This window comes from Nyctereutes procyonoides, unplaced genomic scaffold (assembly GCF_905146905.1).
Source record: "Nyctereutes procyonoides isolate TBG_1078 unplaced genomic scaffold, NYPRO_anot_genome, whole genome shotgun sequence".
Lineage (NCBI taxonomy): Eukaryota > Metazoa > Chordata > Mammalia > Carnivora > Canidae > Nyctereutes > Nyctereutes procyonoides.
In genome coordinates this window covers 71,581,615-71,605,524 of record NW_026575126.1, presented here as the reverse complement: position 1 = coordinate 71,605,524, position 23,910 = coordinate 71,581,615, and the positions used below count along the sequence as shown (strand labels likewise).

The 23,910-nt window shown below is 42.7% G+C and overlaps 1 protein-coding gene across 2 annotated transcripts; it reads left to right on the top strand.

The window, feature by feature from the left end:
• Positions 1 to 1,273: 1,273 nt before the first annotated feature.
• On the top strand, positions 1,274 to 20,961 carry BCL7B (BAF chromatin remodeling complex subunit BCL7B). 2 transcript variants are annotated; one of them, XM_055341022.1, is made up of 6 exons: positions 1,274 to 1,483; positions 5,825 to 5,900; positions 16,035 to 16,131; positions 18,305 to 18,475; positions 19,602 to 19,681; positions 19,902 to 20,961. In XM_055341022.1, exons 1-6 carry the CDS (start codon positions 1,392 to 1,394, stop codon positions 19,992 to 19,994), a joined length of 609 nt encoding a protein of 202 aa, XP_055196997.1. In that variant the 5' UTR covers positions 1,274 to 1,391; the 3' UTR covers positions 19,995 to 20,961. The 2 variants fall into 2 exon arrangements, with proteins under 2 accessions (XP_055196997.1, XP_055196998.1); XM_055341023.1 differs by having other exon boundaries at positions 1,367 to 1,483; positions 5,808 to 5,900.
• Positions 20,962 to 23,910: the final 2,949 nt, after the last annotated feature.

Below are 23,910 nucleotides of genomic sequence, written 5' to 3'. Positions count from 1 at the left end.
AATGAGTTATTTTGGATCAGTTCGGCTTGAGAAACAGGCCACCTCTGATCCCATTAGTTCTAGAATCATCCCTTCTCTCCACATGCTGGTTCAGCTCTTCCAGTCCTCAGTCAGGCAGATGCTATTCCCAGGCTTCTCATTAGCAAGACAGCATATGCTTATCAAATCGTGATGTTAGTCATGAATGCCTGAACATAGTCAGAGGCTGTGTCGAGTTCGAGTTAGCTAGGCATTTTTCTGAGGCATACAGAAGGAGGTTTCTCTAGAGGTGAGAGAAGTAACCACTGCCAATCAATCAATGCAAACTGTCACCTGCTTACTTTATGTCTCCTGAGGCTGTTACTCTATGAAGCCTCCCTAAATACCGCAGGCATCAATAAATATGGGGGAGGGGATGGAGAGCAAAGAAGCTGCTTTCAAAATTCAACATTCACCCAAATATTTATTGAGCATGTTCTACAATGTGTGGACACATGTCTTGGATCAGTTGCACTTGTATCCTGTTTTCAGAGGTCGACTTCAAGGTTATATTTTCCCGGAAGCCTCTGGACACCCCTTATTTAGATTAGGACTACTTTGGCCTATCATTTATAAAATGGCATTTAAAAGGCCTGTTTTCTGGTCTGGATGTTCTAAACTGGAAGCTCTTAGAAGGCAAAAACCCAGGTTTTGTCCTCAGCATTGACCACGTAGCCTTGCAGAACGCAAGCACCACTCAGTTAACGACTGCAGGATTAAATCAGACAGTGATGTAGAGTGCTAAGCGGAACCTGAGGATAGCAGGGGAAGGCTTCTCTGAGTTGGATCTGGATGTTAGTAGACTACGCGGTCAGTTCACAGGTAAAGTGATGAGAATTCCAGGAAGGGAGCCGGTGTGCCAAAAGTTAGGAGAATATACTGAAGAAAGGTGTGAGATTCTGTGGTTAGAGCACAACAGTACTATCCGGAAAGCAAGGGAGCTGGAGAGGAGAGGCAACAGAACCGTGCACCCTTTCGGGTCAAATGCATAAAACGTAGCTAAAGGCAGCAACCACGGCAAGAGGGCAAAGGTGCCGACCTCCAAACCCTGAAAGGGAGCCCACGGGCAGCGCCTCGCACCTCGCCTTGCCCGCAGCACGTGCCGCCGCTCTTCGGGAACCGCGGCCTGCACGGGGGCAGAGGGGAGACTCCTGGGGCGCCCAGAGAGGGCCGCCCGGGGCGGGGCGCGCAGGCGCGCTGAGGCCTCGAGCCCCAAGAGGCGGGCGGGTGCGCGCGCTTCCTCGCGCACGCGCGCACGGAGGGGGCGACGGCTGCGGTGACGCTGCTGCGGCGGGCGGGCGGCGGTGCGTGAGGCGCGCGATTCCCTGTGTCTTGGGAGCAGTGCCCCGGCCCCCGCCGCTCCCGCTGCCGCCATGTCGGGCCGGTCGGTCCGGGCAGAGACCCGCAGCCGGGCCAAGGACGACATCAAGAAGGTGATGGCGGCCATCGAGAAAGTGCGGAAATGGTGAGGGGCCGGACCCGAGGGTGCCGGCGGGGTCGCCAGCCCAGGCCCAGAGGAGCGCGAGACTGGCTGGCGGGGTGGGCGCCGACCGGCAGGCGCTGGGGGGAGGGGGGAGCGGGAGAAGGCGGGAGGAGGGTGCAGCTCGCGTCGGCGTGAGGTCAGAGGGCGCGCCGGCTGCCGCCAATCAGGGGGTCGCCCGGCTCGCGGGCCCGCCCACCTGCCCGAGGGCCGCGCGTCTCCCGGAGGGGCTGCGGGCTTCCGGCCGTCGTGGTGGCTGCGTGGCCTCGTTCGCGCGCCGCGCCCCACCCGGCGGTCTCGGGAGCCTTGCTGCTTCTGAGCTGCCCGGCGTGATAGCTGACAATCTGTGGGGGTTTCCCGCCAGCCAGGCCGAGCGCTGTACGTGTTAACTCGTTTTAAGTTTGGTGAGAGCTGCTCGCTAAACCTACTTGCCACGGGAGTAGCCGTGGTCAAGGGAATCAAAACCCGCCTTTCCCCCAGTGCACTGGCCCGCTCGCAGCCAGCTGGGTAGGCTGTTTTTCCTCGGTGCTGCGTGCTGTTGATAAAGCAGTCGTCGAGACCTACCCTCATTTGGAAACGGCTTGTGTGATGTTCATTGCAGGGCCGGTTGGCCGCCTGTTTTGTATCAGGAACTTCGATGCATCATCACATTAAAAGCTTAACAGCCAACTGTTTGCTCCAACTTCTTGAGTCTTAATCTGGCCGACTGCTAGTAATAGTTTTAAAGCCCAGGTAGGGGTTAGCCTTCCTTCCAGAGACCTCTATCCACTCCAGGGGCATCATTACTTCAGGTGTTGTTTCTGTTTTTTGCGTGTCTCTTCGTTTCCCTCACAAGTTCCTTTTTTTTTTTTTTTGAGATTTATTTATTTATGATAGAGTGAGAGGCAGGCTCTGTGCCAGGAGTCCGACGTGGGACTCGATCCCCGGACTCCAGGATCACGCCCTGGGCCAAAGGCAGACGCTAAACTGCTGAGCCACCCAGGGATCCCCCTCCCTCACAAGTCCGTTCGTTCGTTCGTTCCTTCCTTCCTTCCTTCTTTTTTTTTTTTTTTAAGATTTTATTTATTCATGACAGAGAGAGAGAGAGGCTGAGACACAGGCAGAGAGAGAAGCAGGCTCCACGCAGGGAGCTTGATGTGGGACTCGATACCGGGACTCCAGGATCACACCCTGGGCTGAAGGCGGCGCTAAACCGCTGGGCCACCGGGGCTGCCCCTCCTTATTTCTTTATATATAAGAGCTTTATATGTAGTTGAGATTCATATATATTAAATAATTAATGATTTTTTCCCCTCCAAATCTAATCCTCCTAGGGTTGGGGTTTGTTTGTTTTTTGGTGAAACCTAAGAATCAGCACACCTTTCTTTTTCTTCTGGCCATCTCTGCTGAACGCCGACCCCCAGCCCCAGCAGTCTGGCCAGACGACCATCTTTTCTCATCTGGAACTCTTGGCTTTCTTCAACTCTCATTACCCAGTCCGTTCATCACATTGCACTCAGAGTGATTTCACTTTTCAGTGTAAATGTTATCATAGCATTCCCCTGCTGTAGAAACAATGCTTCAGTGACCTCTTCTTGCTCTTAGGTTAAAGACCAAAGATGGTCTTCCTGCCTCACTGGACTGGCTCAGACTGCCCTCTTTCCCCGTGTGGCTTGCCATCTTTCAGCGGGAGCCACAGGAAGCCTGGTATCATCTACCTTTTCCTCCTTGACTAGTTAACTACTCTCTCTTTGACCAGTTAACTACTCACAAAAATTGCTTTCTCAAGGGACACCTTTTAAGATTCCTAGTCTAAATCAGGTCCCCTTCATAGAACTTTCCACAATTGTATTAGATTGAATAATAAGACATTTCCTATATTTGACTTTTTAACTTAACTGAAGTGGCAGTTTGATGTGGTTAAGTCTAATGATTAAGCAACTATGAAATGAGTTGTTTGATTTCTGTTTCCAATTGGAATGAGGCTCTGTGAGGGCAGGGACTGTACATCTTGCTGCCTGTGTGCCCAAGGTCTAGCACAGGATCATGAGGAAGTGGAGTGGTCAGTCCAGGAATTAATTTCAGTTTGCGAAGTCTGTAGTTGATTCTTCTTTCTGTTTGTTGAACGGCATCATCAGTATCAGCAGTCACAACACTTGCTTTTTTTGCTTTTCTGTAACCTCACATTTGGATTTGAAACTTTGACAAGTCATTCTTCAGGCTCCCCAGCTCTGCTTGTCCATAATCTAATCCTTATTCAAGAATGTCACTTGCATTCCCCCAAAACTGGGGGAAATTTTTTTTTAGGCTTAATTTTTTTTTAAAGATTTTATTTATTTATTCATGAGAGACACAGAGAGGCAGAGACATAAGCAGAGGGAGAAGCAGGCTCCCTGTGGGGAGCCTGATGTGGGACTCAATCCCAGGACCCTGGGATCATCACCTGAGCCAAAGGCAGATGCTCAACCCCTGAGCCACCCAGGTGCCCCGAGGCTTAATTCTTTTAAGGCTTAATTTTTTTTTTTTTTAGATTTTATTTGTTTATTCATGAGAGAGAGGCACAGAGACACAGGCAGAGGGAGAAGCAGGCTCCGTGCAGGGAGCCCGACGTGGGACTCGATCCCGGGACTCCAGGATCACTGGGCTGAGGGCGGTGCTAAACTGCTGAGCCACCAGGGCTGCCCAAGGCTTAATTTTTTTAAGGCTTACCTCAAAAGTAACTTTACCTGTAAGACAAAACCTTAAAGCAGTCTTTGCGTGGCTCCGTCTTCAATCTCTTCCAGAAACTAGTGTAAGACTTGGAAGCATCGTGTTCTGCGCCTGCGATTATTTCTGAATGGAATTGTGTTTCAACCTGGAGTTCCACAGGAGACCTAGGAATTCTCCTTCCATAGCCCTGCCTTACCATCTTTCAGCCTTTTTCTCTGCTTCCTTATCACTTTGATGTGTCACAACAATGTCCTTGTTGAGTTTTTTATTGCTATGTGCTCCTGTGAGGGTCCATATCTTACATGTTCTTTATCTTCTGCAGGGCCTTGTTTTTTTGTTTTCGTTTTTTTTCAATTTTCATTTATTTATGATAGAGAGAGAGAGAGGCAGAGACATAGGCAGAGGGAGAAGCAGGCTCCATGCACCGGGAGCCCGATGTGGGATTCGATCCCGGGTCTCCAGGATCGTGCCCTGGGCCAAAGGCAGGCGCCAAACCGCTGCACCACCCAGGGATCCTTGCAGGGCCTTGTTTAATAGGGCTTTATAAATATCAGTGGAATTCAATTAATTTTTGTAAAATAAAGTAATGCTTGGTAGATACCTGAGTGTGAAAATGTGCTGGTACTTGATATGAGTGTAGTCAGTAAGATAAAAAGGGCTTTGGTACACTGAGAAAAGGCAAGCAGAAGATTCAGAGCCAAAGGAATTTGATAGAGAAGTCTTTCTGGAAGTGATGATTTTGCATCGAAAGGTAAGGTACAGGGTCACCTGAGTGATTCAGTCAGTTAAGTGTTGCCTTCAGCTCGGGTCATGATCCCAGTGTCCTGGGATTGAGCCCCCTGTCAGGCAGAAAGCCTGTTTCTCTTTCTGTCTCCCTTCCTTTTGCCTGCTGCTCCTCCTGCTTATGCTCTCTCTCTCTGTCAAATAAATAAAACATTTTTTTTAATGTGTAATTTGATGGAAAGGAAGTTTATTTATTTGTTAAAGATTTTATTTATTCATTCATGAGAGACACAGAGAGAGAAGCAGAGACATAGGCAGAGGGAGAAGTGGGCTCCTCTCAGGAAGCCCCATGCAGGACTCAAACCCCAGACCCAGGATCAGGGCCTGAGCTGAAGGCAGATGCTTAACTGCTGAGCCACCGAGGCGTCCCTGGAAAGGAAGTTTAGAAGACATTCAAGATTGAAGAAACCTGAGGAACCTGGCTGGCTCAGTTGGAAGACCACGTGACTCTTGATTTTGAGGTTGTAAGCTCAAGCCGCACGTTGGGTATAGAGATCACTAAAATAAATAAACTTAAATTAAAAATTATTTTGAGGGATCCCTGGGTGGCGCAGCGGTTTAGCGCCTGCCTTTGGCCCAGGGCGCGATCCTGGAGACCCAGGATCGAATCCCACGTTGGGCTCCCGGTGCATGGAGCCTGCTTCTCCCTCTGCCTGTGTCTCTACCTCTCTCTCTCTCTCTCTCTCTCTCTCTCTCTCTCTGTGCGACTATCAAAAATAAATTAAAAAAATTAAAAATAAATAAAAATAAAAATTATTTTGAAAGACTGAAGGAATGATCTGAGAGGTAGAAAATCACATTATGAACGAAATATCTTTCGTTATTTATTGGTTTTAAGAAGTGTCTTTCTTTCAGGGAGAAAAAGTGGGTGACTGTGGGTGACACATCTCTTAGGATATTTAAATGGGTTCCTGTGACAGACAGCAAGGAGGTAAGTGTGGAAGAAAATCAAAACAACAAAAAGGTACTGTTCACTTCCTTTTGTTCTTTCCTTCATTGTCTCTTAATTATAAAGGAATTTATTCCCCAAAATTGAGTTGAAAGTAGTTCATGGCACCCTTTGTGGTTGATCCATGCAAAGTCTGTCTTACTATTATTTCCCTCCTTTATTCCCTTTCCTTAACCTGTTCCTTTTTTTCAAGGCTTGATGAACCACGATGCAGGCCTGCTCCTTGTGATTGTCAGTTTGGAATACAACTATGCACATTGGTTTCCTTATTGTCTGTGGCTGCTTTTGAGTTATAATGGCAGAATTGAGTAGTTGCCATAAGACCTAAATGCTTGCAAAGCCTAAAGTATTTATCTGGCCCTGTGAGAAAAAATTTGCTAACTTGCTCTTATCTGAATAGCTGTTCACTATATAGTCTATTGTATGTGTTTTATATGTATATATACTTTTATAATTCCTCTTCCATGGACTTATATGGATGGCTGTTTTTTTTTTTTTTTTAAGATTTTATTTATTCATGAGAGACACAGAGAGAGACAGAGACATAGGCAGAGGGAGAAGCAGGCTACCTGTGGGGAGCCCGATGTGGGACTCGATCCCAGGACCCTGGAATCATGACCTGAGCCAAAGGCAGACAATCGCTGAGCCACCCAAGTGCCCTGTGTTTTATATGTATCTATACTTTTCTGATTCCTTTTCTGTGGGTTTATATGGATATTTGTGTATTCTTGAAAAATACATGGCTTTGGGGTACCTGGATGGTGTAGTTGGTTGAGTGTCCAGCTCTTGGTTTTGGGTTGTGAGATTGAGCCCCATGTCAGGCTCTGCACTCATTGTAGAGTCTGCTTCAGATTCTCTCTCTGTCTCCCTTTTCCCCTCCTGTTCATGCTGTGGTGAGTGTGATATCTCTGACTCTATCTCGAATAAGTAAATCTTTAAAGAAAAATACATAGCATTGTATCATGTTTGCTCTTTAAAATTTATAGAGCATTGTACTAAAAACCCATTTCTTTTCTTTTGTTCAACCTTGTTTTTGAGAACTATCCATGTTTCTATAATTGTAAATAGAGTTACTACCTTTGAATTTTATGTTGTATTCTTTTATATGCAGTGACCACATTCATCTATACCTTCCCTGAGTGATAAACACTGAGATGGTCTCCCAACTTTTTTTCCGTAATTGTTTTCAAAAAGTTCAAATAGAAGACACATACAGAAAAATATATAAAACATAATATGGTATAATGAAAAAACATAAAGCTAGTACCCTTGTAAAAACCACTCAGGTCAAAAAACAGCATTGCTCATTTCCCCAGAGGCCTCTGTTTAACTCTTTCTGGCTTCCCTTCCCTCGCCAGAGGAAGCCTCCCTCTTACTTTTGCTTTTCTTATCACTGCTCTATTCATTTGTAAACACTTTTAACTTTATGTAAATGGCATTATAAAGGATCTATTTTTGTGTGTCTTGCTTTTTTTGCTCAGCATTGTGTTTGTGAAATTCATCCATGTTGTCTTTGGAACCATTTGTCCCTTTTCGTTGCTATATGGAATATTATAGGCCTGTACCATGATTTACCTCTCTGGTCCTCCTGTAGATGGATATTTGAGTTGTTCCCAGTTTAGGGTAATAGGAACAATGTTCCTGGTGAACGTTCTTACTCAGTTTATGGGTCAGCATATGTGGGGGTTTTCCTAGGATTTGCTCCGAGGAGTGGAATTGCTGAGTCTTGAGAGTATGGGTATATTGAACTATAGTAGTAGCTAATGCTAAACTTTCTCAGAGTGATTGTACCATTTTGTATTCCCACCAGGAGAGTTCTCAGAGCTCCAAACCCTCATCAACAGTTGCTATTATTTCTTACATGTAAAGATATTTTGGGATTTCAATTTGGTGACTATGTAATTACTAATGAGATTGAGCACCTTTTCAGTGTTTAGGCTTGAACTTTTCCAATTTCCTGTTTCAGGAAGTGCCTCTTTAAGTCCATTTGATTGTTTTTTCCTTATGACTTGTAGGAATTCTCAGTGTTCTAGACAAACAAATCCTTTCTTGATTATATACTATCCATACCTTTTTCTGTTCCACGGCTTCCCTTTGTACTGTCTTTACTTAGGCTGCCTTGTCACAGAAGTTGTTAATTTTAATGCGGACAAAAATAATTAATCTTTTCCTTTAAAGTTAGTACTATTAAATGTCGTAAAATCTTTTCCTTCTTTGAGCCCACAAAGATAATCTTCCACAGAGTCTTCTATTCAGTTCTCATTTATAACACACTTGGCATTGATTTTTGTATATTTTGAAGTATGGGCCAATTTTCATTTTTTTCCACCTGGATGTACATTTGTCCCAACGCCATTTATTGAAAAGACTGTTCTTTTCTTCCTGCTTTGTAGAGCCACTTTTGCCATATTTCAAGTGTCTGAATTTGGGTGTTTCTGTGTGTTTGCATCCAGTTTTTTGGGAGCACAGATGGTTGCAATGGACATCCCTTAAACCATTCTTCGAGATGACTTCTGGGATAAATGCCCAAGAGTGAGATTGCTGTTAAGGTGTACATGCCAATTGTTTTTTCTAACTGCTGCCCAGTCTCTCTCTTAGGGCTGCACCAGTGTAGTTAGTACACTTCCCCAGGAGTGCCAGGGGGTTCACATTTCTATTTCACCAGCAGTTGATACTACCAACCCTGCCAGTCGGCTAGATCTCTTTGTTTATTTTACATTTCTCTGATGACTTATGAGGTGAATGACTTCATCTCTTCAGGTTTCCATTCAGATTTCCTTTTTATCCATTTAAATACCAAAAAAATAAAAAATAAAAATAAAAAAAATAAAAAATAAAATAAATACCTTCTTTGATTTCTTTTGCTTATGTTGGGTTTCCTGTCTTTCCCTTTCTGATTTGCATGGATTATTTGTTAATATCCTAGGTACAAAAAACTCTGGTTAGTTTTGTACATTGCAGATACCTTTGTCTGACACGTTGCCTGTCTAATAACTGTGAGTAATAGCCTTTAATTCCTTTAAATTTTTTGTGTCAAATTAATTTTTTCTTATGGCTTTTGTTTTTCGTGGGTTTTTTGTTTGGTTGTTTTGTTTGTTTGTTTTTGTAAAGATTTGAGAGAGAAAACAAGCAAAGGGAGTGGTGGTGGGGGGGGGAGCAGCAGGGAGCTGGGAGGAGGTGCTCCATCCCAGGACCTCAGGATCATGACCTGAGCCAAAGGCAGATGCTTAACCAACTGAGCCACCCAGGTACCTCAGCTTTTGCTTTTTGATTCTTGTTTCAAAATTATTCTGCATTGCATGATCATAAAGAACATCTCCATCTCTTGTTATGTTTTGTGTTGTTTTTCTTTAGTGATGGAGATAAGGATCTAATTCTAATTTTCCTTCATACAGAGAGCTATTTGCCCTACTACTATTTACTAAATAACTTATCCTTTACTGATTTGTGATGTTATCTCTGTTGTGTGCCGTATTCATATCTAGATCTGATTTTGAGCTCTCCATTTTGTTGTTATTGTACTTTCCTCCTGGGCTAAAGTAACTTTTATTTACCATCAGTATTTTGTATTTAAGTAGGATGAATTTTCTCTCTTGGGAAGATAGCCTTATCAAAATAACAATTCACTTCTCTTTTTATTTTTCTAAGATTCATTAAAAATTATGAATAGAGGGATGCCTGAGTGGCTCAGTGCTTGAGCATCTGCCTTTGGCTTAGGGGATCTCAGGTCCGGGGATTGAGCCCACATCAGGCTCCCTGTGGAGAGCCTGCTTCTCCTTCTATGTCTCTGTGTCTCCCATGAATGAATAAATAAAATCTTAAAAAAACAAAAAAATTATGGATAGATGTTGGACTTTATCCAGCTGCCTTTCCTGCATTTACTGAAGTATTCATGCAATTATCCTTCTCTCATCTGTGATGTATTAGTATGCTGAATTATATTACTAAATTTCTGATGTTGAAACTTTTACATTCTTGTATCCCTAAGAGATATTCTACTTGGATCTGCTTTCTCCCCCCCCACCGTAGGATGTAGTAATCCATTCATAGATATTACATTTAAGATATTTGCATCTGGTTCATAAGTTAAATTGGTCTATAATTTTCTTTTATTATGCTATCTTTACCTTGTTATGATATTAAAATTACATTCACCTCCTAAAACAAGTTAGGCAATTTCCCCTTTTTTGATTTCTAGAACAACTAGTATAAAATGAAGAAGTTTGGTAGAGGTCACCTTTAGTACTCTCTGGGCCTTTAGTGGAGGGATGTTGATTATCATCATGGTAACTTTAATGGTGATTGATGTATTTAGGTTTTCTCCTTTTTTTTTTTCCTTTTTTTGTACTTATTCTGCATTTTATATACTTCCTAGAAACTATGCATTCCAAATAGGCCATTGGTTCTTTAATAGGGTTCAGTGCTAGGTCATCCGCATTCTTCATTTCTCCAGTTGTGTTTAGAAATGAGGCAGGGTACTTTTCAGTTGGCCAGTAATGCTAAACTTTTAGTAGTGCATGACTCAGTCTTTGTACAATGAGGAATTAATTGGGATGCTCAGATGCCAACAGTACCTCTGAACACTGATCAGAGTTTTCACATGTGTTGGTATGCAGTTAGTTATTCATATTATTATGTACCTTAAAGTCTTCGTTATATTGATAATTATTTTACCTTTTTTACAATTATTTGTTGTTTTTCCCATAATATGATCTGATTTATTGTCTCTCCTAAAGCCTTTATTTTAAAAATCTTGTAATTTTTGTTGATCTTTTTTGTTGTTGTTGTTGATCTTTTGTTTGCTTTGTTCTCTATTTAATTAGTTTTTGCCATTATTTCCTTTTTGTTTTACTGAGTTTACTCTGTTCTTTTTCTAGCCTATTGTATTGAACTTCCTTTTTTTCTAGTTTTAAAAAATTATTTTTATTTTTTAAAGTTTTATTTATTTAAGTAATCTCTGCCCAACATAGGACTTGAACTCACAACCCTGAGATCAAGACTCACATGCTCCTCTGACTGAACCAGCCAGATACCCCCCCCTTTTTTTAAAAATACTTTGCTTTTGGGGCACCTGCTTGGCTCACTTGGTAGAACGTGCAACTCTTGATCTCACGGTCATGAGTTTGAGGCCCACGTTGGACATAGAGATTAATTAAAAATGAAGTATATTTCACTTTAGTCATCTCCCAAATTTTGACATGTATGAATGTCATCAGTGGGGTAATTAAGGTTTTTGTTTTTTGTTTTGAGGGAGTAATTAAGTTTTAAGTTTTTCATAAACTTAAAACTCTTTTTAAGAGTTTGGTTTGGTTTCCTCTTTAATCCAAAGTTTATTTAATATAATTATTTTTAATTTCTAGATGTGTTAGATTATTTTTGAACTATTTCTTTTTAATTGGTGTACTGATTGGGACGCCTGGATGGTTCAGTGGTTGAGTGTCTACTTTCATCTCAGGGTGTGATCCTTGAGTTCCAGGATAGAGTCCTGCATCGGACTTCCTGCAGGGAGCCTGCTTCTCCCTCTGCCTGTCTCTGTCTCTCATGAATAAATAAATAAAATCTTTTAAAAAATGGGTGTACTGATTTTATTGAATTGGTAGGATATTAGTTCTTGGGATTATTGGAACTTTTTTTGGTGATCTTGTCTGGTACATGATTTTCAGATCATTCACTTGTGATTAAAATATACTCTCTAGATATGAAATTAAATAATTGAAGCATTTATTATGTTACTCAAATCTTCTGTATCTTTGCTTTTTTTTTTATGTTTGTCTTAACTGTTTCTGATTCTGAGAAGGGTGTGTGAAATTGTTGACTTGTTTGCTTCTTCATGGCTGATGAGTCACTTGTTACTTTATGTTTGAAGCTCTGTTTTTGATGTATTTATGATTGTGCCATTATTATTATATCATCTTCACCTGTCATTCATTTTACCAGCATGTAATGTCCTTCTTTGTCCTTTATATCCAGCCCTTTTTCACCTCAAATTCAACTTTGACATTATAATTTCTACCCTGTCTCCTTTTGATTTATGTTTGATTGGTATGTCTTGGAATTCTGTTTCGTGTTTTTTTATTGGGTGTATCAGCATTAGGTTTTGCTGTGGGTGACAGAAAACTCAAAATAGCAATGGCTTAAGAAGTTTATTTTACTCTTTTTCTTAGAGGAATAGAAGCATGCAGTCCAGGACTCGTTATGGATCTCCAGAAGTCCCCAGGGCCCAGGCTTCTTCCAACCTTTCTGCTCCTTTTTTTTTTTAAATTTTTTAAGAGAGTAATGACTTAATTTTAGTTTATTTTAAATTATGATAAAGGATATGTACCATAAAATTTACCATCTTAACCATTTTTTTAAGTGTACAGTATATTTTTTTATTTTTTATGTTTAAGTGTACAGTTTCTCCAGGCTTCTTCATCTTGCAAAACTAAACTCTATACCCATTAAGTAATTCCCCATTCCTCTGCTCTAGTTTTGACCTTGTATTCCAAGGTCAAGGTCCAGCCATTCATTCTACATATTTAGGCTCTAGACAGCAGAGGATTGGAAGGATGGGCAGATGGGATTTTCATGAATTTTAGTAGGAATCTCCTAGAAATTGCCTCAGGACATGTATACTTGCTATGTGTGTTTGTAATAGCTTGTATGACATGTAGGGTCCAGGAAGGCTGGGGAAGTGTGACCACCTAAAAATTCTATTAATATGGACAAGGATTTCTGCCATAATATGCTCTTCTTTTCTGTCTTCTTCTCATGATGGCTAAACAAACTTTTCTTTGTTGATTTGAAAGTTCTGTATTTTCATTTTTCTATTGTCTACCTCTAACTTAATAAGACTTATACTTACTATATTTCCCTGTCAATGTGTGAAGCTTATCAAAATCTGCATTTAGGGCACCTGGGTAGCTCAGTGGTTGAGCATCTGCCTTTGGCTCAGGCTGTGATCCTGGGGTCCTAGGATTGAGTCCCACATTGCAGCCTGCTTCTCTTTCTGCCTATATCTCTGCCTCTCTCTGTATGTCTCTCATGAATAAATAAATAAAATCTTTAAAAATCTGCATTTACCCTTGGAACTTGGTAATACTCATGACACATTTTTAACCACTTCTCTTTCACCCCTCCCCCCACTTCCATCCCTACCCTGTCCTTAGTTTTGGCTGGAATTTCAGATCAGATATTCAGTTCATGTATTTCAGTTTTTACAAATATTTCTTGTTTTAGTCATTGCTTAGTTAGACAAAGTAAGTGTTACTGATTATATACTAACTGTACCTATTTATTATTGGTTTATTATTGGTTTATCCTAGATTCATGTCTTTTCTTGGAATGTATCCTTCAAGAGTTTTGTTAAAGAGAGCTTTTGTGGAGAAAACTTTCTGAAAATATCTTCTTACTCTTGAAAAAACCTTTGTTTCATTTTCATGTTTATCTGATCATTTTACCTACATCTGGAATGCTAGGTTCAAAATTATTTTCTTTCAGCATTTTGAAACTCTTACTCAATTGTTTTGCTTCTGGTTTTACTATTGAGCAATCTAATGTCAGACTAATTCTTCTTGATTCTTCATAGGTGGTCCTCTTGTATTGCGGGAAACTTCTAGACTTTCTTTCCTGTCTTTGTTCTCCTAGGACTTCTGTAAGAATATCCTGTGGTGTTCATATCTAGCTTCTTTATTTTTTCCCTTTCCTCTTGTTTCATCTCTTCATTCTTTTCTCCGTGTTCTGATTTCTCAGTCCAATTTTTGCTCATTTTTAGCAGTATCTATTTCTGCTACTAGACTCATTCACATAATTTTTATTTTCAATAATTGTTCATACAAAATTTCCTCAATTGGTGGTTCTTCAAAACAACTTTCCAGCATCCTTATCTTTCTGAGAAGACTTTTTAAAATTTCTTTTCTTTTTTTTTTTTTTAGAGGGAGAGCATCAGGCACAAGTTGGGGATGGGGAGAGGGGCAGAGGGAGAGAAAGAATCCTAAGCAGGCTTCACACTCAGGCCAAGCCCAAAGTTGGTGGGGGGGACTCATGACCCTGAGGTCATGGCCTGAGTCAAAATCAAGAGTTGGATTCCCAACTGACTGAGCCACCCAGGCCCCAAGACTTACGTTTTATTTAAATTCTTGTGTTCTGTTAGTCTCCTTCTGGCATAGCTTGTTCTGTTTATTGTCTTTAATGGTGCAGTGTCTGGTTAGTTTTTTCTGTGCACTCCTTTTTTATTCCCTGGGGACTCTGAGCTGCCTTGGCGAGCAATACCTAACTGAAGGAGGATATAAGCCCCAGGCTCTGGTTTCCCTCTGAGTGAATTCAGATTATTGAGTGAGCTTCAGGATTCAGCCTTTCCCTTGCCCCCTCTTCCCCTGCCTCCCAGGGAACTCTCTAGTACCAGTCTTCAGTGCTACCTTTATCTGGGAGCCGCCATCCTTCCATGTCATTGCCAGCCCCAGGGGACTGGTGGATGAAAGTTAGGGGAGCTCTGGAGTCATCCTTGATTTTTCATCCAGCCCTGGCCCTAGTGGTTCTATTACCCAAAAGGGCCAAAGGTCAGGCAGTTAAATCTCTTGGGCATGAAAATGGGGTAGGAAGCACCGGTAGAAATCCCCTCCCCATCTCTGCCCAGGACCCTCTTCCCTTTGTGTTTCCCAAGGGCTTCTCACAGTGTTTGCTGAGGCCTCTCAGTTTATCTGCCCTCCAGTGGTCCATGGTCATGTGCCATCTTCTAAGGTACTAGTATAGACCTGCTACATTAGGAAAAATTGGAAATGATCAAATTGGTGAAGTGGGAAGGATCAAGGAAGTGAGATATAACTGATGAGAGAGTAGATTGGCACAAACTAGGGACGCCTAGGTGGTTCAGTGGTTGAGTGTCTGTCTTTAGCTCAGGACGTGATCCTGGAGTTCTGGGATCATGGTCCGCATCAGGCTTCCTGCATGGAGCCTGCTTCTCCCTCTGCCTATGTCTCTGCCTGTCTCTCTCTCTGCCTCTCTCATGAGTAAATAAATAAAATCTTTTTAAAAAATTGGCACAAACTTCATGTAGTGTACATTTAAAAGTTTTCAGTGGGGACGCCTTGGTTGATTGGGCATCTGACTCGATTTTGGCTCAGGTCATGATCATGGTGTATTGGGCTCTGTGCTCAACGTGGAGTTTGCTTGGGATTCTCTCTCACTTTTTCCCTCTGCCATTCACTCTGCCCCTCCCCACGCGCAAGCACATGCTTGCTCTCTCTAAATAAATACATTTTTAAAAATTGTGTTTATGCAGCTTCTGTGGTTAAATGTGAAGTGTAAATGCTTTAAAATCATGTCTGCATGTGGGAAAAATGAAGGGAAAGTGGTGCATGAATTTGTGTAGTTGATGCATTGCAAAGAGAGGATTGAAAGTTATAACAAAAATTAAATGTGTGTATAATAAATAAACATGTATAAATTAGCAAATTTGAGATTACCCAGATTTAAACTTTTGGCTGTTGGGATTCTCTCATTTGCAAATGTTTGGATGGATTTATTTCCTTTCCTTTGGGCTTGTTTGTTGCAAGCTAGCGCTTACCTTCGCATGTGATTTCCTCACGTGTGTAACCTACATCCTGTTTGAAGGAAATGTTATAGGCAAAGGTAGACATCGGGTGATCATTCTGAATGGATGGGTTGATTGGTCCTATCACTGCTTATATTATATATAAAGTGACTTCTTCTTGGGTCCAATCATAGGCCCATTCTTTCCCTTTTTCCTGCTGTGCTACGAAAACAGGAATCCTTCTCAGATGAGTACTCTGTATTTCTCATCCATCCACATAGGGAAGGGTGAGATAGAGCATTCTGCTCAGGGTAGAAAGCAGAAGAGAACCACAGGAGCTCTAGTGGAAGCCTGTGTATCTGCCCCTTACTTCTGAGTCATGACATTAGTGCTGGCAGGATCCATTTTACAAGATAGAGACACCAAGGCTTGAGGACACCTCGTCCAGGATTCTGTTATTCTTTGGCTCCTGGATTTTCACACTGTTGTCATTATTCCTATTCAGTCCTAATCCAGACCTCTGTGGTGTCTCACATAGCACCCTTCTCCCTTTCTGTGGGTCTCCTACTTGGCTCTGTCATATTCCTCTTTTTTTCCTTTTCTAGAAAGAAAAGTCAAAATCGAACAGTTCAGCAGCCCGGGAACCTAATGGCTTTCCCTCTGATGCCTCAGCCAATTCCTCTCTCCTTCTTGAATTCCAGGGTGAGTTGCATCCATATGTCTTCCTTGCAGGAAAAGCAGCACTTAGATGAACCCATTAAGAATGAGAAGAATAGTTCCATGTGTCACTTCAGTGCCTGCTGTTCTGCTGGTATCTTGCTGGCACTTCACATCATCTTTTTGTTTAAACCACATAACAACCCTGCAAGGTAGATGATTGGAACTTCGTTTTCTATTTAGGGAAACCAAGGCTCAGAGAGGTGAAGTTCTGTATCTCAAAGTACATAACCAGTAAGTGACAGACACTGTGTTAGGTCCTGGCTTTCTGGATCAGAAGCTCTTTTCTTTATATTGTATGTTTGATAATGATAGTGTCTTAGAGTAGGCCACCCAAAGCCAGGGCCTCTCCTCTCCACTTTGAGCAAAGTTCCACCTCCTGAACCGGTCTTCAGTAAATGCCCCACCTGTGTTGGCACTGCAGGCCCAGGACTACCTTCACACTTGTGTGGTGGCTGCTGTTCAGAAGGACTTGCAGTGAACTTCTTGTTTTTATCCTTACCTCAGCCTATGATGTAAAGCAGGCAGTTATCAGCCCTGTTGAAGAAAGCCTATGCTCAGAGAAGTGTTTGCCTAAACTTAGAAGTAATGGAACTTTATTCTTTTTGTAGTAAAATGCTGCCTCTGTTTTAGGGTAGAAGATCCTGATCTTTGTAGAAGTAAAGACTAGAAAGGGTGTACAATTTTCCCTTTGGAATGAGACTGGGAGTGTGCAGGTATTCCCCCTCCCTACCTCTCCACTGCCTGCTAAGGTAATGAGTATGATGGAGAAATGAGAATACAAGGGAACAGTCTTCTAGCTATGTGTGGGGTGTCCAATAATCACAAAGCTCTGGGAGACATAGGAGGCTCCATTTCCTCAGTCTGGGCACCATCCCATCCCTTTCATTCAGTGAACATTTAATGAACTCCTACTATGTGCCAGATAATGTGTGTTGCCTTGGAGATCCCAGGACAAGTAAGCCACAAAGCCTGCTTGCACAGAGTATTATGGAAGGAAATTGGCATATAAAATAATGAATGTAGGTGTGCATAGGTTACAACAGGAGCATAATAAAGAGAGTAGTCATTTCCACCCAAGGGAGCCTGGAACACAGGGCTCCATGGAGGAAGTGATGCTTGAGCTGAACAGTGGCATGTATCGGGGCTTTCCAGGAAGACTGGAAAGAGCAAGTCCTACCAGACATCTGTGCATGAAGCAGATCTTAGGTTAGTTCCCTTGGCCAGAGCCAACGCTTGTGTGTGTTAGAACAGCAGGCAGTGAGTTTAGATATCACAAAAGATTTTGTGGGTTGCAATAGGGCCATCTGTGCCTGCCCAGGGAAACCCTGGAGTTTGGATTATATCCTTTGGGCAGCAGAGAACCACTGAAGGATTTAGAATGATCACTCCAGCAATAGTGAGAAGCACAGGTGTGAGTACAGGAGACTGAAGAAAGGACAGTCAGGTGGCTGTTGCAGGAAGCCAGGCTAGAGATAATGAGGCCTGACCTAAGGTGGCAGGAGAGGAAGGAATGAACATAAGTGATGTCAGAGCAGTTGGATGGACCAGATTTGTTGACCAGATGCTGCAGGTGAGGGAGACAAACAAGTTTTTGACTCCTGAATTTTTAACTTAGGTGGTGACTTGTAGCCTTCAGACAGACCTTCCCAGGTGTGAATTTCTTGGTCCTTGAGGTAGAGCCTGAGTGTGACCACCTCCAGGTCCTCCTTGAGATAGCCAAGAATGCCAGGCAGATTTTAGCATTTTCTCTTCATCCTGTGTTGTGAGAAAGGTTGGGAGGCACAGCTACATCACTCCTTCCCACTGGAGAAAATACCAGGTCCAAACTATAATTGGTAAGTAATAAAGACAGGATTACTAAGCCTCTCTTGACCTTCCTGAGATATAAATGTTGCATAAACTTAAAGGTTCTGGCTGGATCTGGTGCTTAGAATATGATGTGAGAAAGAAAATGTTTAATCAACTTAAACTGTTAATAATTTGCCCTGCCTTTGTTTGTTTGCCTTTGGCTCAGGGGATGTCTTGAGCAGTGATCATTACATTTGGTTGTGACTGTGGCTGCCTAAGGAGACACCAAGCCCTCAGCTCTGTACCAAGTTGCTCTCAAGAAAAATTACTACTCTCAGCTGTTGCCTTTGTCATGTTTGGTTTTCAGATGAAAACAGCAACCAGAGTTCCGTGTCTGATGTCTATCAACTCAAGGTGGACAGCAGCACCAACTCAAGCCCCAGCCCCCAGCAGAGTGAGTCCCTGAGCCCAGCACACACCTCTGACTTCCGCACAGATGACTCCCAGCCCCCTACTCTGGGCCAGGAGATCCTCGAGGGTGAGTTGCAGTTGACCCTGGATGAGCATCTGGAGAAGCCTGTGTTCTTGATGTTTACTTCTTTAGAGGAGAAGGTTAGAGAAGGTACCCTGGGCCTGACAGTCTTGAACCATTTGTTAATGGTTTGGGCTTTTCTGGGGAAGGGTTGTGTTTTCTACCCTCATGGAATGAAAGAAGAAAGCGAACAACATAATGGATCGCCAAACTCTGTGTAAGGCACTTTTCATATTTGATGCCTGGTATAATTCTTTCAAAAACCCTATGAAAGGGCAGCCCGGGTGGTTCAGCGGTGTAGCGCTGCCTTCAGCCCGGGGCATGATCCTGGAGACCCGGGATCGAGTGTCACATCGGGCTCCCTGCATGGAGCCTGCTTCTCCCTCTGCCTGTGTCTCTGCCTCTTTTTCTTTCTGTGTCTCTCATGAATAAATAAGTAAAAATAAAATCTTTAAAAAAAAAAAACAACTATGAAATAGGGATGCCTGGGGTGGCTCAGCAGTTGAGTGTCTGCCTTCAGCTCAGGGTGTGGTCCTAGGGTCGGGTCCTGCATTGGGCTCTTTGTGGGGAGCCTGTATCTCCCTCTGCCTCTGCTTCTCTTTCTGTGTCTCTCATGAATAAATAAAGTCTTTAAAAACAACAACAACAACAAAATTCTGTGAAATAGGTATTATCTCCGTTGTATAGATGAGGAAGTGGAGTCTTAGAAAGGTTAAACTGCTTGTCCAAGATTGCATAGCTAATAACCGGTAGAAATGGATGTGTCCAGTATCCCTCCTTCTGACTTCAGAAATTATGCTCTTTGCATTGTATCCTTCACATTTCTTCTGATAACATATACTGATTCTCCAGCTGGTGGTGTTCTTCACCAACGTACCTTCACCTAGCTCTTAGGGAAGCTCCCCCAGCTTGAGGCAGATTCCGCAGGAGTCTCCTGCCTGGGGAGGAGAGGTTGTGCAGTTGTACTCATCTTACTGCTTTTGCGGTTGGGGGGTGGGGAGGACAGAGAATCTTAAACAGGCTCCACATGGAGCCCAACATGGGTCTCGATCTCACAACCCTAAGCCGAAATCGAGTTGGTTCCTTAACCAACTGAGCCACCCAGGCACCCCTGACCTTGCTGCTTTTTCAGAGCCCTCCCTCCCTGCCTCAGAAGTTGCTGATGAACCTCCCACCCTCACGAAGGAAGAACCAGTTCCACTAGAGACACAGGTAAGAACACAGTTTCCCAGTTTCTAAAAAGAAAAAAAAAGTAAGGAGTCTGTTGATGTGAATTGGATCTTATAGCATTGAATATGGGGGGAGGCAGCAAGGGAAAATGCTGTCTGCAGGAAGGTTGGGGGTGGGTTTCTGGGCTGTAATTAGGGGGAATGGGAAGGTTCTGGTAGAGAGGGGTGACCCTATTATAATTTCATACTCTGACTATTCCTAGGTTGCTGAGGAAGAGGAAGACTCAGGTGCCCCACCCCTGAAACGCTTCTGTGTGGACCAACCCACAGTGTCGCAGACAGCATCAGAAAGCTAGCAGCATCCTGGTGCCCTTTGCCTCCTGGCCCCCTGCCTCTATTTATTGCATTCTGGTTCTGGGCGTGCTTTGTTGCTGGGGTAAGGGCAAGCACTGGGGTCCAGAGCCTGCACATAGGAGCCTTCTGGGATGGGCTGGAAGGTTGGACATAGGACTTGGGGTTGTAGCATCATCTTCCTGTCCCTGGCGCCTGTGTCTGCTTGCTCCTGAGAAAAGGAGTACTTATGTCTTTTTTGCACCCCAGTATCAGCTGTCCCAAGGTTCATCTGTCACCTCCAGGTAGCAGTCTCTGCTCCAGAACCTCTGGACTGAGCTGCTGGCGCTTGTACAGGAGGAAAGAGATGTGGAAGGTACCCTCTAGAGGACAGAGGGCCTAAGTTACTTGAACTTAAATGGAGACTGTAGGTTTATGAACTTTCCCATTGGGCTAGGAGCCTGTAAGCTGCTGTTGGAGAAGGCCTGGTGGAGACTTTGGAGGGAAGGGAAAGGCTCTTCTCTACAAGAGGGCAGAAAAGTTTGTATAGGTTTCCTGCTGTCCTGGCACTTCTGCCCATTCTTGAGGTTATCCTGCCTCTCATGGGCTTTCCAGCTGCTGACAGTCCTTTGTCCCCTGCTGTAACCATCCTCTTCACCAAATACACACACGCACACATAGAGCTTTCCCTGTTCTCACCTGTACATTTTATCCCAATATCCCCTGCTCCTGCTACAGTCCCCTGCCTCCGGCCACAGACTCTGCCCCAGCAAGGATTTAAGGTTCTGACAACAGTACCCATCCCCCACAGTACTCCTTCAGCTCAGACTTTCTAGAAAGTTCCCTCTTCTTTGAAATCTGCATGTTTAATTGAACTTTGTGATTTTATTTTTTGTTCAAAAAAGTTTAAGAAAATGGAAATGGGCAACAGTGAGTGAAGACCTATTTTAGCACTGAATAGAATATTTTTAAAATTAAACTATTTGAAATACATCTTGTTGTTTGAGTGCTTCATTCTTGAAGGTCATGGAGGCAGGGGCTAGTAGGGTGTTGGCTGAATGCCTACCAATTATTTTACTTCCACAAAGAGATTTTCTGATAGAAATGATTTGGAGACCCCCTTTGAAGTTGTCATGTAGTCTGATTTATATTTCTGTCCCTGTGTACAGGGAATTCAGCCAATGTATGTTTGCCATGGCTCCAGGTCCTTAGGAGGCATTCATGAATGTTTTTTTCTTTCTTACTTTTTTATATTATGGTAAAATATACATAACATAAGATTTACCATTTTAACCACTTAAAAGTATACAGCTCCTTGGCACTAAGTACATTCATGATATTGTGGAGTCATCACACGGAGGCCAGGAATTCTGTCCCTCAGGAGACAGACTGGTGAGGGAGTAGACCTCTACATAGAACCTCCTAAAGCTTCGTATAGAGGGTGCTGGAGTGGGGCCCACAAAAGAACATGTGGGAGGATGAAAAAGATGTAATAGAAACCATTCTCTTCTCTTGTTGATTTGTACTTTAGTACCACTTCTCAATGATATTCTAAGAAACCAGGCTAGCCATCTTCAACAACATTCCAGAATCTTGATGGGATAAGGGTTAGAGAAGAAAAAGAGAAGAATCGTCAAGCGGTGACCGCAAGTTATTCACAAATAATTCAAAACACTGCCTCTGGGTATCAGTAGGCCCAATGCGTATGCACATTTGAATTTTTAAGAAAAATAGCCTGCTAACTAAATGCGCTGAATATGAATAAGCACAAAAAATCAACAGTGCTTAATGGATTTTGCACATGAGCGTTTTGGAGTATGGAAAAGTTGAGCACTTAGGGAGCAGATTTCCATGCTTAAGTTACTCTTATCTTGGAAAATGGCTTTTTTTTTTTTTTTATAAATATTGGTTAAAAGTATATTCTGGGTTCTTTGTGTATATGGTACAACTGGTAGAAAAGTCTCTGCCTTTCAGGAGCTTACAGTATGGTAGAGAAGGTAGACAGGAGCACCTGTCACCATGGGTAGAGAAGGTAGAGAACTGTGAGGGTCCAGAGAAAAAGCTTTGAGATCACAGGATGCTTACAGCAGAGGTGGCAGTCAAGGCTGGGCCTTGAAAATTTTCCCTGATTATAAGGAAAGACTACTCAGGATAGGTTAGCACAGGCAAGCAAATGGAGACAGCAAAGCATGGGGTTATGTGTAGGGAGTAACCAGGGAACTGGGTTTCTATTTTCTCCAACTTTTCGAGACTTTTCAAAACTATAGAAAGCTGAAAGAGATAGCTCAATAAACTGTCTACCCTTTATCTAGCTACACCAATTACTAACATTTGGCACATTTGCATCTCAATATACATTTTTTCTTTCTTTTTCTTGGGGGGTGGGGGTGGGTGAGTACCTGAAAATAGGTTGCTGTCATTCTGACACTTTGAATACTTGAGCCTATATGTCCTAAGGACAAGGACATTCCTCAATATGACCAGAGTAACACCATCATACTCAAGAACTTTAACAATGATACAATAATATTTAATATGAGCATATTTAAATTGCCCCAACTGTCCCAATAATAACAGTAGTTCTCTTTAGCCCCCATCCCTAGCTCTAATCTAGGATCATTCATTGCATCTAGTTGTCATGTCTCTGCAGTCTCTATTTGTTTATTAAGATTTTATTTATTTTAGAGCACAAGCAGGGGGAAGGACAGAAGGAAGACAAGCAGACTCTGCTGAGCAGGGATCCGGATGTGGGACTCCATTGTAGGATCCTGAGAGCATGACCTGAGCCAAAACAGTCGGATGCTTAACTGAGCCACCCAGCCGCCCCTAGTCTTGTCTTTTTCTTTTTCTTTTTCTTTTTCTTTTTCTTTCTTTTCCTTTTCCTTTTTCTTCTTTCTTTTTCTCTTTCTTTCTTTCTTTCTTTCTCTTTCTTTTCTTTCTTTCCTTTTTTTCTTTCAAAGATTCTATTTATTCATGAGAGACACACAGAGACAAGAGACATAGGCATAGGGAGAAGCAGTCTCCCTGTGGGAAGCCTGATGCAGGACTCGATCCCAGGACCCCAAGATCATGACCTGAGCCAAAAGCAGACACTCAACCAAAGAGCCACCCAAACGCCCCCCGGACTCCTGTTAGAACCTTCTTTTGGAGGTGGGTAGAGAGGTGTGTCTCGTGTCACTGATATTTTTGAAGGGTCTAGGCAGTTATTTGTGGAATGATCTGCAAACTGGATTTTTGAAATCTTTTTTTTAAGGATTTCAGGTGAAAGGTTTTTTGGTTAGAATGCTACAGAGGTGTTAAGTATTTTTCATTGCCTTGTATTGAAACATTGTCCTCTTGTCTCATTATTGGTAATGCTGAGATTTATCACTTGCCTAAGATGTCCAACAATCTCAGCATTAGGGTGCTTTTACATAAGTATTCTGTTGGGGATTGATAGACTGTTCACTTAGACCAGTGATTTTAGCATCCATTAATGATCTCTTTCTGAAGCAATTACTTCACTGGAGTTTGCAAAATGGTGAGTTTTCTAAATCTCTCCTACATTCATTCACTGGCAGCCTTCTGTAAATAACAGATTTCCCTTCTCTCTGCTTCTCTCCCTCCCTCCCTTCCTTTCTCTCTGAATACTACTACAGGCTCATGGTTTCCCTTTACGTTCAATGTGTTACAATCTGTGGCTGTCATTTTTTTTTTTAATTTTGTTTATTTATTCATGAGAGACACAGAGAGAGAGGCAGAGACACAGGCAGAGGGAGAAACAGGCTCCATGCAGGGAACCCGATGTGGGACTCGATCCCAGGTCTCCGGGATCATGCCCTAGGCTGAAGGTGTCACTAAACCGCTGAGCCACCGGGGCTGCCCTGTGGCTGTCATTAAAAAAAAATATATTCAAATTGTCCCAGATTTAGCCAGTTAGAATCTCTTCCTGCTGGCTCCTGT

What these genes read in the sequence shown, in the direction of transcription:
- BCL7B (XM_055341022.1), top strand. Translation starts at nt 1,392, where the DNA reads ATGTCGGGCCGGTCGGTCCGGGCAGAGACCCGCAGCCGGGCCAAGGAC. An exon ending in ATCGAGAAAGTGCGGAAATG is followed by an intron (nt 1,484 to 5,824) that starts GTGAGGGGCCGG and finishes TCTTTCTTTCAG; the next exon opens with GGAGAAAAAGTGGGTGACTG. An exon ending in GGGCCAGGAGATCCTCGAGG is followed by an intron (nt 18,476 to 19,601) that starts GTGAGTTGCAGT and finishes CTGCTTTTTCAG; the next exon opens with AGCCCTCCCTCCCTGCCTCA.